A 19,469-nucleotide genomic window follows, 5' to 3' on the forward strand; every position below is an offset into this window, starting at 1 on the left:
TCAGAGGTCAAACAGGTAGCAGTCTTTGGAATTCGGTCGTGAAAAGGTGAGGAACAAAAAATAAGCTTGAACACTAATAATTAACTTTGTTGTTTGCTTCACTAGAAAACTTCTGGTTGAGATGGGGTCTTAAGGTGGCTTTTTTGGCGTGGTGGTATTCCTTGGTGGCTTGAGTTACAGTACGAGCTTTGTCGTTCCAGTGAGAGAGGACGCTGTGTGTGAAAAGTCCAGAAATGGCCTGTCTCGTGTAAACGAAGTGTTTCGACTAGACCCAGCCAGGGCACCACCGAGTTGAGTCCTGGTCCTCCCACCGTCCTAGAGTGGAGCCGGAAGCTACTGGGCTGGAACACTGAGGGGCCATGTGACAGACCCTGCGGCCAGGGCGAGAGGACGTGGGGTCGTCGGGTTCGAGCGGGGTCGGAACGGCAACCTTGGGACTCTGCAGCAGCGCGTCTGGCAGGAACACAAAACCGGTCCACGCCTCGGAGCTGGGAGAACCCGAAGCGGGTGCGTGGCGGAAGCTACCGTTCTCGGGCATGGGAGGGGGTGACGCTGAGACAGTTTCGTGCTTAGCCAGGAACGCTCTATGTAGCTCAGGCTGACGTCAGACTCCCTAATATCAGCCTCCTGAGTGCTGGGATTACAGACGTGATCCAACACGCCTGGCTTCTGTTGGTTTTATTTTTGTTGTGGTTTTGTTTTGAGAGGGTTTCGTGCCGCCCATATTGGCCTCACTCCTTTAGCGAAAATACGTTTGATTTGAACCAAGCGCCGAGTTCATAGGCTGGCGCTACCACACATGGCTTCTGCTGCATGTTTAAGTAGTTTCCAATGCAAATAAACAGAATATTTGCGTAGATAATCCCAGGAAGATGGATAGACGTAGATAGCTTTAAGAGGCATGCGCGGTGGGGCCTGGGGTGATGGCGCACGCCTTTAATCCCAACATTTGGGAGGCAGAGGCAGATGGATATCTTTGAGTTCGAGGCCAGACTGGTCTTCAAAGAGCTAGTTCCAGGACAGTCTCCATAGCCACGGAGAATCCGTCTCGAAAAACCAAAAACAGAAAAGAAAAAAAAAAAAAGCGAGCAGTGAGCACAACGAAAGCTGGAGCTTGTTTGTCTTATTTAGGGAATAACAAGGCCACCGGGGTGTTTTGAGAGCAGTGAATAAAATTGCCAGAAAGAATAAGTGTGTAGAAAACGAAAAGATGGGCATTTTGTTGTGTCTTGGCGTGAAAGATATAACCCGACATGTTCTAAAGCATTTGTAATTGGAAATTCATAATAGGAATAGATGGGAGGATGGGCACAAATGAAATCAAGAATAATTCAAAGTTGGATGCAGTGAAAAACCTACACCTGAGCATGGTGGCTAATTTCTATGGTCTTAGCACTTGGGATCCTGAAGCAAGAGGAAGCCATTACTGACTGCTGAATGAGACCCTTGGAAGAAAGAGGAAAATTGGCAGGAATTCTGGTGGGAAGTGAAGTCTGACTGTTGTGGTGGTTGTGGCTAGGTGGAGCCCACAGCATTCGCTTCCGGATCAGATGCACAGAAGCAAGAAAAAAGGGAAAAATAAATTCAAAATTTTGGGTCTGTGGATTAAAAAAAAAATTTTTTTTTTTTTTTTTGGACAGAAGCTCTGAAGTTCAGCTTTAAGACCCTGTGTAAATTCTCCAACTCTCCACGTCAAGTTTTCTCCGTAGTATAAGGTTAGAAATATTTCTTAGGTTTCTACAGAGATTGAATTAGCAAGTGAAAAGCAGGTGGAGCTACTCTGTTGGCTTGTTTATTATGCTGGGACATGACGTGTGACTGGTCATTAATAAGAAGAAAAGAAATTTAAGGGGTTTTTCATCTAAGAGGGAGATTTATAAGGGCCCAAGAACAAACAAACAAGCCAAAGTCTTACAAGTGTGAGAAACTGAAAGTAATTCATTTAAGCATAAGAGAAGTTTAGACCGTATTAAATGTCTTGAGCTTGATCTTAATGGTGATGGCCCATCTTTATACTCAACAGGCACAAGAGAGGTGTGCTTCGTTTCCTCCTTAGGAAGATCACAAGTGCAGTGTGGGAAATGGGTTGGTGTCAGGAACAGAGCAGTGGTTCTCAACCTTCCTAACGCTGTGATTCTGTAACACAGTTCCTCGTGTTGTGGTAATCCCTGACCATAAAACTATTTCCATTGCTTCTCCACAGCTGTACTTTTGCTACTGTATTGAATTGTAGTGTTACTATTTTGGAGATAGAAGTTTGCCAAAGGGGTCACGACCCACAGGTTAAGAATTGCTGCTTTAGAGTATTCCGAGTAAGAGACCATGTCACCAAGAAGCTACAAGAAAGATGTATTTAAGGGATATGAAGCTGTAGAAGCAAAAGAACATGGGACTGCTGGAGAGGTGACTCACAGTTAGGAGCACTAGCCAATCTTCTAGAAGACCCAGAATTAGATCCCCACACCCACACGGCAGCTCAACCATTGGTAACTCGGGTTTTAAGAGATCTACACCCTCTTCTGGCACTCGTGTGATGCACAGACATACGTGCAGGCAAAGCACCCAAACAATTTTTTACAGGAACTTGATTAATTATATACATACAATATGAAAAGAGGAAGAGGGAATGGTAAATTTTCTGTCTTTAATCTCAAGGTAGCTGGACCCTCCTAAAGACATTAAACTACTATATTGTGTATTGTACAGTTATAATTAATCACATTTATAAATATAATTACTTATCTACTTAATATATTTCATCTAATTACTATAATATTTAATCTAGTTACTAATCCCATGTTTGATTAATTAATCACATAATTGATTAATTAAGAGTCACCACTAATTTATGTGTTATGCTTGTGCTAGAGTTTTTACTACCTTTAAAAAGAGATTTGACTTTTAAATTGTCTGTGTCTCGGTTTGTACCATTGTCCTTGGAAACAAGAAAGGTACTTAGATTTCTTGGTGTTGAAGTTGTCAGTATTGTGAGCCACCCAGCAAGGATTCAAGAAGCCTTGGTGGTACCCTCTGCAAAAGTAGGCTGCTCTCTTCACCACAGAGCCAGCTCTTTAGTCCCTTTATTAGTTATTTAAAGAAATAGGACCATTTTTTTATATTAGTTTTGGTTAGTAGATGTCTAGAAAGATTTATTTTTAAAAATTTGAAAGTAGAAGGGGACTGTTTGGGATCAGGATCATGGGAGTGGGGTGGCAATTGATTGAGATGCATGTGTATGACATGCCATAGTGAAATTCATTGTGCATAGTTAATAAGTGCTAATTTTAAAAAGAATAGGAAAAAAGGTCAAAGATTTATTGCAAGGATTGCCTCATGATTATGGCAGCTATCGAGTCCCAGTATCTTCAGGGGAATTAAGCTAGAAACAAAACCGCAAATGATTTCATTCTAGTGCACGCCAAAGTTGTGGGAACTACAGAAGCTGATTATGTAGTTCAGGTCTGAAGACAAGAGACTTAACACCCAGAGGAACTGAAGTCTCATCCAGAGCTGAAAGCAGAGTATCTGAGTTCAAAAGCTGCTAGAGAGGAAGTCTTACTTTACATGGGAGAGAGGATCAGTCTTTCTCTTCTCAGACCTTCAGCTGACCGGGCGAGGCCCAGTGCATTATGAAGGACAATTTGTTTTACTCAGTCTGCAGTCTATTCAAATACTCAAAATAGGGCTGGAGAGATGGCTCAGTGGTTAAGAGCCTTGCCTGCTCTTCCAAAGGTCCTGAGTTCAATTCCCAGCAACCACATGGTGGCTCACAACCATCTGTAATGAGGTCTGGTGCCCTCTTCTGGCCTGCAGACATACACACAGACAGAATATTGTATGCATAATAAATAAATAAATATTTAAAAAAAGTATCCAAAATAATGTTTGGCCAAATGTCTTCACACTGTTTCTCCCAGAATTAACTACCACAATACCAAACTACATTTTTCTCGCTAGTAGTCATCACTTTCTTGGACTTTTTCAAACATCTACTAACAGGACATGGTGATGCAAGCCCTGCACATTCTTGTTACTTGAAAGGTTGAAATAGAATTTTTTCAGTGCAGGCATATGCGTCTGCGCTGAGTAACATAGCATGACCACATCACAAACAAACAAAAGACTACACTTGGTAGCTTTTAAATTTAATTATTTTTTAACTTGTATTTATTTATCTTAAAAACAAACAAACTTTTTCATTAAATATACCAATCCAAGTTCCCATTCCTTCCATATATCCCTCACCCCACTCTCCATCCACTCCTCAGAGAGAGTAAGGCACATTGCTTTGGAGAAGGTCCAAGGCCCTCCCTACTATATCTAGGCTGAGCAAGGTATCCATCCAAGAGAATGGGTTCCCACAAAGCCAGTACAAACAGTAGTGATAAATTCTGGTGCCACTGCCAGTGGACCTTATTTATTAATGCAGGATCCCATTGTGTAGCCTGGGATGGCCTCAAAACATACAAGCCTACTGCCTCAGCTTCTGGAATGTTGGGATGTAGGCCTGAAGTACCAACTCTGGTTTTAGATGTTTGATGTTTTGTTTTTAATGCACCAATTCATATTTCCTTTAGTCATGTCTCCTTAGCCTAGAACAGTAACCTCCCAGTATCTGCTTTATGTTTTGGGGAAATTGGATCCATGCCTGTTGTAGATGGACCAGAGTTCTGGATTTCTCAGAAAGTTTCCTCAGCTTTTATATGATAAATAATATTTATTAAAAGTGTTCCATTGGTGATAGGGTAGTTGGTGTTGGAATCTTACTATGGATGCTGCTAAGTTTGATTATTTGGTTATAGTTGCAGCTGCCAGGTACCTTTATTTCCCTTCATTAATACAGTGTTGTAGGTAATGCTGAGAACATTCTGTTCTTCCTTCTTTTGCCCCAGTGGTTTTAGCATTCATTTGTGGTTTTTAACTGAATTGTTTAATTTTGAGAGTTTAAAAATCTTTTTTTTTTTTTTTTTTTTTTTTAAGCCAGGCCTTGGTAGCACACATCTTTAATCCTAGCACTTGGGGGGCAGACACAGGCAGATTACTGTGAGTTTGAGGCTAGTCAGAGGAGTTCAAGGACAGGCTCCAAAGCTATACTGAGAACCACGTCTCAAAAAAACAAACAAAACAAAAACCAGTGATTTTTCAGATCTCCACTATTGCTAGGTTGTGTGGTATCCTATAAAGTTTCCTCACTTTGCTTATTTTGAAGAAAACAATCCTAAGGAAAGATTATTTTGCTGTTCTTACCACTAGCATTGCTGTTTCCTTGACTCTTGTGTCTTTAGGAGTGTCCCTGAGGATACAGTCAAAGAAAGTTCTCCAGAACAAAGTGCCTGCAGCACAGGATGGCACTGGCCTTGGTGAGTGTGTGTTCATGTGCATTCTTATTTTGAAAAAGTTCTTTGAGTTTTCAACATGTTCTGATCATATTCTGTTCCACACATACCTCTTCCCAGATCCACCCTAGCAAGCGTGCATACTCTTTGGCTCCCCTGAGTCTGAAGGAGGAGCTTCAGGTAATGAGGGGATCACTGCTGTTCATGGAATCAGGTGTGACCTTGGGGGTCCTAGCAGACTAAATTTAGTGTCTTTCCACTCAGCCCAGTGAGAGAAGTGAGTCTTAGTGAGATAACAGGATTTATTACTTAGCATGTCCATACTGGGAGGAACCAGGAAGACAGGGCCCTAAGTCCCGTCTTAGGGCCCTGAAAGAGCTTCAGGATTAAATGGGAAAAGGACAAAATCTGAGAGGAAGAGGGACAAATAGCATACATAGTCCTTGTCGGTCTGTCTTGGACAAATTGACCAGCCATTATTTCATGCTGATTCTGTAAGGTCCTGAAAACTCCAGCGGAGTCACTACTGCTGAGGCAGCCAGTGCTGGTGCCCGGGGATCCCATCTCATGGGTGATCTGTCTGCAAAGTTCTTGGTGTCTTAGTGATATTAGCCAGAAAGAGGGACTAGAAGCTGCATTGAAGTTTAGGACTTTAATCCCAGCACTCAGTGGCAGGTAGATCTCTCTGAGGCCAGCCTGATTTACATACCAAATTCCAGGCCAGCGAGAGTTACTTAGTGAGATCCTGTAGAAGAAAGAAGAGTGGGGGTATTATCAAGACTAGGTAGATTAGGGACAATCAAGCTTTGTTTGCCAGTTGTCAGAGAGACACTGCTTAAATGATTAGGATATATATGCAAAGCTAAGTAGAAATCTGACTCCAAGTATAAGGTAGCAAAAGAGATGATAGTTGCAGATCCAAGTCTGTGCTTTAAGCCACTGTTAAAACTACTGTGCTTGGGAACAGGGATTCAAAGTTCAAGGAAACAGAAAAGGCCTTGGGCAGGAGCCGTTGAGCAAACAGTTCAGGCAGCTGCGCTATGAGGAAAGCACTGGACCTCGAGAGGTTTTACGCCGACTCAGGGAGCTCTGCAGACAGTGGCTGCAGCCTGAGACCCGCAGCAAGGAGCAGATCCTGGAGCTGCTGGTGCTGGAGCAGTTCCTGACCATCCTGCCAAGCGATCTGCTGGTCCAGGTGCTCGAGCACCACCCAGAGACTGGGGAGGACCTGGTGGGAATACTGGAAGATTTGCAGCGGGACCGTGGAGAAGCAGTACAACAGAAGGTAAGGGGTACAGGTGTCCTTTTGCAGGAAAGTAAGTGAGCCCCCAGGTCAAATAGGTGGACATGAACACAGCAGTGGGGGGGTGGTCACTGCTCACTGCTGGTCAGTTTTGGCCTCATCTCTCCCTTGCCATCCCATGGTGTGAGGAGGCCCTTCATTCCTCTGCCTCTTAAAGTTTCTCTTTGTTCTCTTTTCTAACACTGAGGTGGCTTTTTGTAAACCAGCTTTCTAATTATCTATACTTATCTCTAGGACCCAACCCAAGGAAACAGACAGACTGTGCTGGTTGGAGGGCCAGCCCTTTACAAAGAAGCACAGGAGCAGCTGGTCCTACCTGAGCATGAGCTGCAAAAGCCCGAGGAAGAGAAGGGTAAGAACTAAATGGCATCCTTGTACATTCGAGTTATGGTAGGCCTTGCAGTGCCCTCTGCCTTGGCACTCTTAGCTTTTTGTGTTTTGATTTTATCAGATATGTTGTTGTATAATTTATATATACAATCCACACTGGAGCCTCACTAGTCAGTGAGTTTTTTGTATATACAATAAACTTAGTACCACAGTCAAGATTTAAAAGACCAACCACTCCATAAACAATTTGAATAAACAACACATCAAGGAGAAGTGGATCTGGACCCTCACCTACCTTCTCTTCTTACCCGAGACAATGGATCTCAGGATCTCAGGCACAAGTTTCCTTATGCATTTTCTTATCTCCTTCAAATGACTATAAATGCAAGTAATGAGGGCAGTTAGTTGGTCTGGGTTTGTTTGTTTTTGTTGGTTTTGTTGTTGGGTTTTGTTTTGTTTTTTGGTTCTCCTTTGTAACTGTTCTATTGCTTATATTTTTTTTTCTAGTCTGATACAACCCTTATTTCTCTCCCCCATTTAGTGTAGTGTGTGTGTGTGTGTGTGTGTGTGTGTGTGTGTGTGTGTGTAGACAGAGTCTTCCTCTGTAACCCTGGTTGATCTCAACTGCAATTATGTAGACTAGGCTGGTCTTGAACTCTCAATAGTGTCTTCTTGATAGTTCCATTTAGTGGCCCTCTGTTCTCTTCCTGAAAAGCTTTAGTGAACTGAGTACTTACATTTTTTCATATATGAAAACTGGCCATGTTGAGAAGAAGAGCAGCAAACCCCCAAGTTCAATGGCAAGTTGTCCCTGCCTCCCACACACAGGCACTTCTGTCACGCCCCATTTCATTTCCCATTTCCTCCTAGGTCCTCTCTCCTGGGTCTCTCCTGCCTCGTTCATTTTGTTCCCCACTTTTCCATCTCCCTGTCCTCCCTTGATCCTCTGGATCTGGGTCAGTGCCCAACATGTGCTGTCATGTTACATTATATTGTAGTTTCTGGCTTCTCTTTCCAGAGTTAAAGGGCAGGTTTGTACCGTGCCCTACCCTTGAGTAACCAGTATCTACTAGTGTTTGGGTGTTCCTATTTCTATAGCTGACTTTCTGTGTTCTTCCCTTACATGTGTAAGTTAAGAAGCCTCTGTTCCTCTCTTGGAGGGAATACTTCATGTTTCAACACATGATATTTTTGTGAATTCATTATTCTCAAGGTCTTGTGGTCCCAGTGTTGTTGATTTACTGATAAGGACTTAGACTGCTTTTCTAAGGTTACATTCTGCTCAGTGATCAGTTGGCGCTATGCCAACAGATTTTCATTTTTCAATGTACCATCCCTTTTTAATGGGATTGTCCTCGGGTGACTTAGTTTTATGGTTTTATGCTTTTTGTTCCCCATGTAACAAATCATGATCAAGTATGTGCATTCATGCTTAGTTGCTTCTGTGTCTGTGATTTATATCACATAATAAAATTTAGAACATTTCACCTCCCACCACAACCCCTGTTCCCCCAAGCCCATCATAGTTAACAATTTCTTGGCTGTCAAGATGGATTTGCTGGCACATGAGTGTGATCTCAGGACTTGAGAGGTTGAGGGAGGAGGCTTTGTGTTAGGCCAGGTTGTTCTGCTTATTAAACCTTTTCTCAAAGAAAACCAAAAATTAAAACTACAGACTCTTGTGAATCATTCCATAAATATATTTTAAATAATCATAAGCAAAGGTTTTGTTCGTTTGTTTGTTGTGGTTTTTGTTGTTGTTTACTTTGTGGGGACTGAAGAGATGGCTCAGCTGTTAGAGCACTGACTGCTCTAATAGAACCTGGTTTCAGTTCCTAGCACCCACACTGCAGCTCACAAAATTCTGTAGCTCCAGTTCCAGGAAACCAGACACCCCCTTATGGTCATCATGGGCACTACATGCATGTGGAGCACATGCACACAAAACATTCATTCATACATATAAAATGTTTTGTTTTCTTTTAAATTTGTACACATGGCTTGGTTTAAATATCTCTTCCTATTTGCAGATATCTTTTCCTGAGCACCAAAAATGAAATAAGTAGTGATGTATATATATATTTAATGTTCTAGGTAAGGAACTATGGAATGAGAATGGGCAGCTCATTGTAGTGGCAGACTCTTTTGGAAGAATACAATCATGTTACACAACATCTGAACACATCCAGGCCCTCTGTATGGACTTAAGCTTGGAAAAGCAACCAGCCATGCCCCAGGAGAAAACTAGCAGCCAATGGTTGGAAACTGAGGAGGGACTAGCCCAGCCCTCAGACCTGACTGGACATGAAAGGGCACATGCAGAAGAGTCCTATGAATCTGCAGTGTATCAGAGTTCTGTTCCTACTGAACAGCCGGAAGACCTCTCTAGAGAGAAAGGTCACCCCTGCCATGTGTGTGGGAAAATCTTTCAAAGGAGTTCACACCTCGTCCGACATCAGAAAATCCATCTTGGTGAGAAGCCTTTCAAGTGCAAAGAGTGTGGAAAAGTCTTTAGCCAGAATGCAGGTCTTTTGGAGCATCTCAGAATCCATACTGGAGAAAAACCCTATCTGTGTATCTATTGTGGAAAGAACTTTAGGCGAAGCTCTCATCTAAATCGACACCAAAAAATTCACGGTCAAGAGGAGCCCTGTCAGTGCAAGGACTGTGGGAAAACCTTTAGTAAGGCCCTACTCCTCAGCCACCATCAGAAAGTCCATGGTCGCTTCAAAAGACATCATTGTAATGAGTGTGGGAAAGCCTTCAGTTTGACTTCGGACCTTATTCGACATCACAGGATTCACACTGGAGAAAAACCTTTCAAATGTAAAGTGTGTCAGAAAGCCTTCCGTCTAAACTCACACCTCGATCAGCATGTCAGAATCCACAATGAAGAAAAACCCTACCAGTGTAGTGAATGCAAAGAAGCCTTTAGGCAGAAGTCGGGTCTCTTTCAGCATCAGAGACATCACCACAAAAAGAAAGCGGCGTAATGAGGCTCTCCATCTGCGATAACAGAATGTCACATCGACAAGCAAACAATGCTTTGTAAAGTCACCATGGCATCGATCCTTGGAGGCTAAATTGGAAGCCATTTGCCTCCATTGCTTCTTTGTTTTTCTTAAAGCCATAATTAATTAGACTATAATTTACTTTAGATTATAGGATCAGAGTTAAGAGTTCTTCACTACAGGATGTCACAGAGCTTTTAATGTGATAAGTACATGATTATCTCTAATAGTCTTGTGTATGAATGAAATCTTAAATCAACAAGTCAAGTGCCTACAGATTTATACAGAATGGGAGCAAGCTGATATTTTTGCAAGTACTATAGCAACAGGCTCCTGTAAAATAAAACTAATGAGGATTGGGGAGATGGCTCGGTGACTGAGCCAGTTGCTATGCAAGTGTAAGGACAGAGCTTTGGGGTCTCCAGCATTCCTGTAGAAGTCAAATGGGTATACGGCCCACCTGTGCGCCCACCCCTCAGGAGGCGGGAATCGGATCTTTAGAGCAAGCTGACTGCCTGTCCTAGCTGTATCAACAAACTTTGGATTCAGATGGGAGGATTTGGTGACCAGTTGGTAGAATGATCAAGGCAGACTCCCAGTGTTAATCTAAGTGCACATGTATACCCACACATGTGAACATCACACATACATATGTGCATGCACGCGCGCGCGCACACACACATGAAAATAATCCCCAGGGGCTGGAGTGATGACTCAGCAGTTCACAACACCTGTAACTCCAGTTCCAGGGATTTGATGCCCTCTTATGGATGCTCTTGTACGCAGATGGTCCACATAAGCTCACACAGGTACACACATACACAAATTTAAAAATCGTCAAAAAAAAAAACTAAGCCCAAAATAAATGTACTAATGCTTATAAGTACACATTCTCGAAAGTCTAACATGGGTTAGCTAAACCTTCCTACTGGTTTACCCACATGCGGTCCTTATCTCCACTTGACCAGTGAACCATCAATGAATGCAACTTCAGAAAGCAAAGAGAATTTTTTTTTCTATTTAACTGTGGAGCCTACCTCTCATGGATTAGCTCATGTTATTTTACATTTCCTACCTGTTTTAACCACAGTATCAAATTAAGCTATAAATCAAAGTTTTCTTTAAACTATGCAAGAGACTGTGAGTCATTTAAATGACCTGTGTTGAATTAATCTAAGCAGCCGCTTTCTTCCGTGGCAACTCCAGTGCCATTAGCCTGGCTGCTTGAAGAACACTTTAATGAATGTCCCTTGGGGGAAAACAACTTTTTCCCTTTAATACCAATGATGCGAATTTTAAATGATATTTATTTTTTAAACAGTTTTGACCATTAAAATCCGGTTGGAGAGATGGTTATTATGTGATATTGATGCTGGTGATACAGAATAAGCTTGGGGGAGTCTTCCCCGACACGTTGCCAGGGTGGTGAACATTGCTTTGGGAATAGCACAGGGTATAGTTCTCCCAGAAGAGGCTTCTCAAGTTATGCCACTCTGGGAAGATGAGTGGACCTTTGTAGCCATTGCAACTTGGTTTCACTACACTTGGTTTACAGATATGTTCCTTGTCCAGTAGAAAAGGCCGGGGTCAGGCAAAGATGATTCATACTTTCACTCCAGTCTCAATCTCTGGCCTTTTGGCTCCATCATCACAGCCCATGCCATGAGCTTTTAAGGCCATATGACTGCCGACGTTGCACCCCTCACATGCCAGGTGTGGACAAGGAGGGTAAAGAGGTTCTGCCTGGCTCCGTAAGCCCTTGTTGAGCAGCTTTCCCCAAATTTGCTTAGCATATGTGTCTTAGGCCAAAACTTTGACAAAGGAAGCAGGAAAAGGTCATGTTTTGTGCAGAGCTAAAAACGTGGCTAAAGGGATGAAAGGAAGATGTCACAGTCACACCTAACAGTCCTTGGCCTGTTCCCTCCTACTTAGAGCAAGCGGACTAGAAGCAACTTACCATCTTCTATGGGAATACCAGATGTGTAAGAGATAGGTGTGGCATTTTGAAACACCGAAAGCCTTCGTGCAAAGTCAGTTCTGTTGCTTATAAGCTAAAACTATTTTTTTCTTCTGCTTTTACAGACAAAATTAATTTGATATTATGGGTACTTTTTCCAAATAATTTGAGGACTATACTAAGATCAATACCTAAACAGTTCCATGTTAAAATTTAAAACTGATTTATTTCGGTTTAGTAAGGAATCATATAGATAGGATTATCTTGTTCTGATGGAGAACTTTTTAATTGGAAACCCTGTATACTCAGAATTACTTGGTTATTTGGTCTAAGCTTTGGATAGTATCCTGCCTTTAATATCCAAATAGAGTGTAATAGAAGATGGGGTGTCTCCTCCCTCTCAGTTCTCCCATTTGTAGAAGGTAAATGCAGTTATATGATTTGCCACTACAAAATGAATATGAGCAAATAGGAGAGGGGTAAGTAACTGATTGTCATATCTTTATAAATTCATAATTCGCTTATCTTCTGCCTCAGCTCCCTCCCCCACCCCTAGTCCTGAGGTTAAAGGTTTGTGCCATCATGCCCACCACTTAGGTTTGTGATAGAAGTTTGTATTATATTTTCCTAGTAATTTTTAAAGATAATATCTTTTCTAAATTATGTGCCATGGGGTGAGGGTGGGCAGGGGTGTCCATGTAGGCCAGAGTTGTTAGATCTCCCTGGGAGCTAGAGTTCAAAGCAGTGAACTGCCCAGTGTGGGTGCTGGGAATTGAACTCTGGTCTTCTAGAAGAGCAGTATGTTCTGCTAAGTTATCTCTCCAACCCTATTATAATAGTAATAAAATAACAACCAAAAAAACAACCTTGAAGTTGGTACTGTGTTGCATAGGATACTGAAGCAGGGGACCACAGGTTCAAATCCAGCCTTAGCTACGGCTTTATAAGACCCTATCTCAAAACACAAGCGCTAAGGATACATCTCAGTGGTAGAGCATTTGTATAGCATGTGCATGGGCCTGGGTTACTTCCCCAGCACCACCATGTTTTACTCATGTCCATACAAAAACCTGCATGTAGGTATGTATCACACTTGTGCTATTCCTAACCCTCAGAAGACAGCTAGGTATCCTTCCGCAAATAGAACCTGTTTTCAAACATAATTTACATTTCTACTGTTGAACATTCTTTTTCATGTTGATTAATCATTTGCTGCTGGTTGTGTGAAAGTGATAATCTTTTTCTGGCTTTTCTGTTAACGTTTTCTTTTACTCCTAAACAGCATGGCCCTTAAAAGTTAGAGAACTATCAAATTTTTAAATGTACATTACTTTTTGTCAGTTTGTGTGTGTCATATTTACCCAACAGATATATTTAAAACAATGTAAAAAACATAATTTAAATATTGATAATATAAAGAGAATACTTTCTTATGGAAATAGTGATATTGACAATACTTTAACAGTCTGTAAAGAGTTATAATGTTTCAGAGTAATTTTTGAATAAAGTTCAAGCTTTAAAAAGAATTTAAAGATTTTGAATGGTGTTTCCTATAGCGTTACTTAGAATATAGCCTAAGCCTACATTAGTGAGGATACATTGTAGCCTTTACAATGGAATACCATTGTTGGAATGTTTATAAACTAAGCTTAAGCCTGGGGGGAGGCTCAGTTGGAAAAATGTTTATGACACGAGCATTTGAACCTGAGTTCAGACTGCCAGAACCTATGTAAAACGGTGGAGATAGTAGCACACAGCTTTAATACTCTTGGGGGCATGGGGATCCCTGGAGCTTGCTGGTCTGTCAGTGACGCTGCATCAGTGAGCTCCACAGTCAGTGAGAGACCTTGTCTAAAAATGAGAAGAGTAACAGCATCTGGCATCGACCTCTGGCCTCCACACCCACATGCACGAGTGCATGCTCTTGAGCTTGCGTACAGAACACTTTTTAAAAGCTGGAAAACCATCCCATGCTATCTTAGCAGAAAAAAACTGAAGTGCAAAATTCCGTTGTGATTTCCATAAGTGCTTCGAGCACTAATATACTCTCTCAACAAAATGTTTCAAGGGGTGTCCTGAGAATTTATAAAACTCAGGGAGGCTGTGGAAATGGGGCCCTGAGTAACAGCGCTTGCCGCCAAGTCTGACAACCTGCGTTCAATCCCTAGGGCCTTTATAGCAAAATGAGAACCAACTCTAGGTTGTCCTCTGACCCCCATTCGAACAGACACAACGGAAATAAATGTAAATATGGTGATTCTTGAATTCACACTACCTAGGTTTTTGTCACACATATAAAATCTGTGTACTTCCTCACCTTGCGGCTTTGTGCCTTTTTACTCTTCTGGCTCTCCGCACAAGGCCGGGTAAAAGTAACTCGGCTTTGTCTTTTCAGATGCTAGTTGTCTAGGGAAGAAACTATTTTTCTCTCGAGGTGCTGGGGACTGAACCCAGTAAGTCTGCCAAGCAAGAGCTCGCCCTCAGGTACATCCCACGGGTTTTTTGGTTGAAATGATTAATAAATGTACGCCTGATTGAGCGAATCGGAACCACCAGGAGAGGCTGGTGCCGAGCAGGAAAACCTCGACCTGGCTCCACCGGAGCACCAGAGACTGGGGCCTCGCTCCTGAAGTGCACAGCGGCAGCCGGAAGGTGCCTCTGAGCTCCAGCTCCGTCTGCAGGAAGTGCCCCTGTCCCTCATCCCGTTGGACCCCGCCGAAGAACTGCACCATTGCGGGCTCGGACTAACAGCAGGCACAGCCAGACTGTGGAGCTCTGGCCTCCTGACTCCGGTAGCATCCTTTGATGAGCTCGGCACATCCTCCTTGCACACGTCCCCCCTAAAGTTTTAAGCAGCAAATACACACTTAACTGCAGTGCGCAAGCGCTGGCTCAGAGTCTTAACATAGATTGGGCGCGCTAGAGCCCTGGCTAGTGCACCTCAGGTACATCTGGTACATACGTCAAGAAGTCCATCAGTCTGTGCTGGGTATCACGTACGTGCTGCGTTTGAAGACACGCAGAGGTCTGCTTGGGGCAGGGATGATTATGCAGCGATCTGTAATAACAGCTGGAGAGCGAAATGCACACACGTCCCGGAGTGCTGCCACCTGTGTGGCTGTCTTCTCCATTCGTACATTAGGTTTGAAAGTGGCCACGAAAGACTATGCACATAGAGTACACAGTAGGCCACATGCCAGTGGGAAATTGAAAGGATAGCCCAGTACAAAATGGGCAGGAAAATGTCAGCCTGCAGTGACTGTGGAGTTGAGAAAACTGATTTTCTTGTAGGTAGGAACTAACTTCTTGTATTCCAAGGTTAACTTTACACCTGGAAAATAATTAGGCGTTTAAAATGATGGGTGGTAAGCTGGAAGTAAAACGCAGGTAAGATCCGATTCTGGGAGTCTGAAGTTAGTTCAAGAAGTGTTTGAAACTCGGCGGTGGTGGTGCTGCTGGTGAAGGTGCTGCTGCTGTTGGTGGCGGTACTGGTGGTGGTGATTTTCAACATCTAGCTTAAAAGCTCCAGCTTATTTTGCCCACACTTCTGACCCACTGGCTGGAGACCAGGGTTTTTACTACCCCTTCCAGAGCTCACAGAACCCAGGAGACATTCTTACTGGTGTGTTTAAAGTACATTGCAAAGAATACAGATGAAGCAGAAAGTGTGCTTGTGTTTCCCAGGATAAGATTAAGGGGTGTCGTGCTCCCATCAACCTCCAACCGCTTGGAAGCTCCACAAATCCTGCCATTTTGGGTTTTGATGGAGACTTTATTACATAGGCCTGATTAATTAAATAATTGCTTAGTGGTCATCGGTTTAACGTACAGCTTATCCCGCCCAAAGAAGTGTAGGAGTTATGTGCAAGCAAACAGTATTCCACGCTAACACAGGAGGCGTGTTGAATTACGATCAAAATTATGCTTTAGGAAATATTAGTGATGGGAAGTCAGAAGTAAGAAACAAAATTATTGTAATAGTGCATGGAAATGGAACTAAAGGAACAGGGGAAAGGAATAGCTGCAAGAGGCATTTTGTAGCAATAATAGCTGAACTCAATGGTTATCTGGGACCTGATGTTAAGCCTAAATGCATGGGAGGTGCTGACCTCAATAAATGGAGAGCTAGATAATGAACGCACCTGTGAGCAGGCTCTGGTTTCCTTTCGATGTGGGATTAAATAATGATGCAAGACAGGAATGAGGCTGGAGGCATCCTGCTGCTAGCGCTGGAAGGTGGGGGTCTGGAGTCAAAGGCCAGGTGGAGCCAGTAAGGGATCGCCATGTCCTTGAAACAGATATGCTGAATTGAGATCACAAAAGGAGAAAATGAGATGAGGGAAAATAAAAAATTGCTGTGTGTTTGCTGTTTCAGGTCTGCTGTGGTTCTATTTTTAAAAAATAATAAAACCCTAGTAATGTAAACAGTTTCTTGGGGTTCTATGGGTTGACTTCCCAGCTCCACTGCTTAGACTTACTCGTGTAACTGTATTAGCTAATAAATGATCTAGGCCCTAGGCCTGCCTAGGCTTTAGCTTAGGAGCACTGTTTCTAAGAGACCTCTACGAGACTAGCTCGTGTTTCCTCACAGTATGGTTGTCTTATGGCAGTATCTTAAGAGCTATAGGGTACTTCCTTTTACTATGCCATGTCTGTCATACTGTTTATCAAAGCAGGTCGTAGGCACACACAGATCTGAGACGAGAATTATGGGAGGCATATATGACCAGATCTTGCTACAGAAGGCATTTGGTGATTGGGTGCTTTGGAAGAATACTACCATATCTGTACATAAAGTGAAATATTCAATGCATGTCGCTAAATGACCTTTGAACTATACTGTGTTTCTGCCAAGATAGCTTCTCCAAGTGTCAAATTATCCATCCTCTCTAGCTTAAGTATACATTCAAGCATTCTTACTGTGTATTAGTTTAGGAGGTTCTGTTGTTGTTTTCAGTTTCACTGAGCCAGAGTCTCTATATTTAGCCCAGGTTAACCTTGAACTTGCTAAGTAGTGCACACTAGCTCCTGCGCCTGCACGCTGGGATTTCAGGCCTGCACCACCATCCTTATAGTTAGTCATCTTTATAGTTAGTCTTTCCCTCCTCCTGCGGTATCCCTTCCCTCTAGGCTCCGCTCCCTTAATGTTCAGGATAGGATTTTGATGCATGGAACCCTATGTGCATAGCATGGTCGAGACAAAAATAAAAGTATGTTTCGTGGGGTTTTGACACTCTTTTGGCTTTAATTTTCTGTTCAATTATTTCACTGTAGATGTTTCTTTAGCCATACATTCCTGAAGCATAGACTGCAGCCAAATGAACCTTACTGCAGCTTCTGAGTTCAACATGTATGAAGCTTTGCCGGTTTCCACCCCTGAGAATGAGGACAGCCTTGTGACAGTGAAGGAGGAAAAGACCAGCAGGGAGCAGCCAGGCAACTCACAGGAGGGCAGGAGCCACACTCCGGAGCTTTACTGCCTGAGATTTTGGCAGTTCTGCTACCAGGAGGCTCCTGGGCCCCGGAAAGCTGTGGCCCAGCTTCGGGAACTTTGCCATCAGTGGCTGAGGCCAGACACCCGCAGCAAGGAGCAGATCCTGGAGCTGCTGGTGCTGGAGCAGTTCCTGACCATCCTGCCCAAAGAGCTCCGAGGCTGGGTACAAAGTATCATCTACAGAGTGGTGACGAGGCGGTGACATTGCTGGAGAATCTAGCCCCGGAACAAGGAGACACGGGGCAGCAGGTGGGAAGATGAGGAATGCTCTAGGGTGGGAGAGACAGGGTGAGGAGTGTCTGTTCACTAGCGTGTCACCTTTTATTCTGAAATAATCCAATTAGAGAAGGACCGCAAAAACCGTGTAGAGCGCTCGGATCCTTTTCGGACAGATTTAGCTGTTGGTAGCACTAGTTCCGGGATATAGCCCACCTACCCCGTCCATATTCCTGTGCAAGCCAAATTCATTATCTTTTGCACAGGCATGCACATTTATCCAGACTCTTTCCCCCCTAACCAGCTGACAGTTAATTATAAATATGTCTTTTTACCACCAACTACTTCAGCATGTATTTATGAAGATAAGGAAATGCTTTCGCAGTCTGAATATGGTCATCAGATTGTTCCCTTTGGCTGCCTATCTACCCCCGGGGCAGCGCATTCGCTTGCCCATCTTCTCACAGGTACATAGGGTGGTTTTGCCTTAGTCACGGGGTCATGGGAGTGCTTGTCCAGATTTCTTCTCTAGAGAATTATCATTTTTTCCCTTTGTAGGTATTGTGTAATTGGTGGAAGACATCTTGAGAGCGTACAGACCCTAGTCCTGATGCCATGTTTGCCTGTAATCCATCGTGTGTTTCTGGGGCACAGGTCCTTTGTCTGTCTTGCCGGCCTTGACTGCTGAGTCCCCAGATACGGAGAAGAGCCTGTCTGAGTGAGTCTGCAGTGCTAATTTGCTGAATGAATGTGTGTCGGTCTTCTTGAACCTTCTTTAGAGGGGTAAATGGAGCTCGTTCTGTGTTCCCGTGCAAGAGTCTCTGCTTCCCACCAGAATACTTATTCAAGGTGAATCTTTTGTCTCCAGGCGGCTTTCTAGCCTAGTGGCAACAGAGTATCAAGGCGCCTCTTTGGAGTATCAGAGCCTTCAGTTCCTCCAGCCTGGGGACACGCCCATGACATGTGACCCTCTACAGCTGCCCCAAGAAGTGAGTGGTGAGTGCTAGATGGTGGATTTGGTGCAGACACCAGAGGAGGCCACCAATAGATACATGGTTTTCTCAGAAGAGAGCTGACTGTCTCTAGCCTCAAGGTCTTCTTTCTTGTTTTTGTATACAAAGTAATTAAAGTATCATCTCATAGCACTAGCATGTGTGTGTGTGTGTGGGTGTGTGTGTTTATAATATTTAGGGGCTGGAGATGTGGCTCGGGTAAATATGTTTGCCCCTCAGCCTGACAACCTAAGTCGGATCCCCAGGACCCACATGGTGGAAGGAGAGACTCTTGTAAGTTGTCTTCTGACATCAATGTGCATGCCGGAACGCATGTGTATAAACACACACACACACACACACACACACATACACACACACATACACACAAATAAATAAACGGTTTAAAAACAGAAAATATTTGAGACCTACTTATTAAATTTTGAGTATGAAATTAGTCACAGTGATCCAGTGACAACTCTGACACATGCCCGTAGTTCCAGCTACTCAGGGGACTGAGGCAAGATTGCTCAAGTTCAGATTTCTTGTGTGTGTGTGTGTGTGTGTGTGTGTGTGTGTGTGTGTGTGTGCTGTTATTGTTTTGGTTGGGGATGTTTTTGGGTTTTCTTTGTCTGTTTTGTTTTGATTTGAGTCTGGGTCTCAGTATATATGGCTGACTTGGAACTTACTACATAAACCAGGATGGACTTGAACTGGACCACCAGCCTCCACCTCCCAAGGGCTGGGGTTAAAGTCCTGCACCCCCATATATGTGTATATTTGTGTGCTCACAGGAGCCATGGCACAAGTCTGAAGATCAAAAGACGACT

At 43.3% G+C, this 19,469-nt stretch overlaps 2 protein-coding genes across 3 annotated transcripts; both read left to right on the forward strand.

Annotated features, from left to right (window-relative positions):
• The first annotated feature begins 344 nt into the window (after positions 1–344).
• On the forward strand, positions 345–13,463 carry Zscan26 (zinc finger and SCAN domain containing 26). 2 transcript variants are annotated; one of them, XM_050142599.1, is made up of 7 exons: positions 353–507; positions 1,641–1,715; positions 5,286–5,360; positions 5,457–5,516; positions 6,304–6,621; positions 6,874–6,991; positions 9,064–13,463. In XM_050142599.1, the coding sequence occupies exons 3-7, from the start codon at positions 5,346–5,348 to the stop codon at positions 9,960–9,962; spliced, it is 1,410 nt and encodes a 469-aa protein (XP_049998556.1). In that variant the 5' UTR covers positions 353–507; positions 1,641–1,715; positions 5,286–5,345; the 3' UTR covers positions 9,963–13,463. The 2 variants fall into 2 exon arrangements, with proteins under 2 accessions (XP_049998555.1, XP_049998556.1); XM_050142598.1 differs by lacking the exon at positions 1,641–1,715 and having other exon boundaries at positions 345–507.
• A 1,442-nt stretch (positions 13,464–14,905) lies between these two features.
• On the forward strand, positions 14,906–18,104 carry LOC126501518 (piggyBac transposable element-derived protein 1-like). Its single transcript, XM_050142211.1, has one exon. The coding sequence runs from the start codon at positions 17,256–17,258 to the stop codon at positions 17,631–17,633; it is 378 nt and encodes a 125-aa protein (XP_049998168.1). The 5' UTR covers positions 14,906–17,255; the 3' UTR covers positions 17,634–18,104.
• Positions 18,105–19,469: the final 1,365 nt, after the last annotated feature.

Source organism: Alexandromys fortis, unplaced genomic scaffold, assembly GCF_014885135.2.
Source record: "Alexandromys fortis isolate MF-2015 unplaced genomic scaffold, M_Fortis_MF-2015_v1.1 scaffold_5, whole genome shotgun sequence".
NCBI lineage: Eukaryota > Metazoa > Chordata > Mammalia > Rodentia > Cricetidae > Alexandromys > Alexandromys fortis.

Coding starts and splice junctions, on each gene's coding strand:
- LOC126501518 (XM_050142211.1), top strand. CDS start 17,256: ATGAACCTTACTGCAGCTTCTGAGTTCAACATGTATGAAGCTTTGCCG.
- Zscan26 (XM_050142598.1), top strand. Junction 5,517..6,303: donor GTCTGAAGGAGGAGCTTCAG/GTAATGAGGGGA, acceptor GCTTGGGAACAG/GGATTCAAAGTTCAAGGAAA. Junction 6,622..6,873: donor GAGAAGCAGTACAACAGAAG/GTAAGGGGTACA, acceptor ACTTATCTCTAG/GACCCAACCCAAGGAAACAG.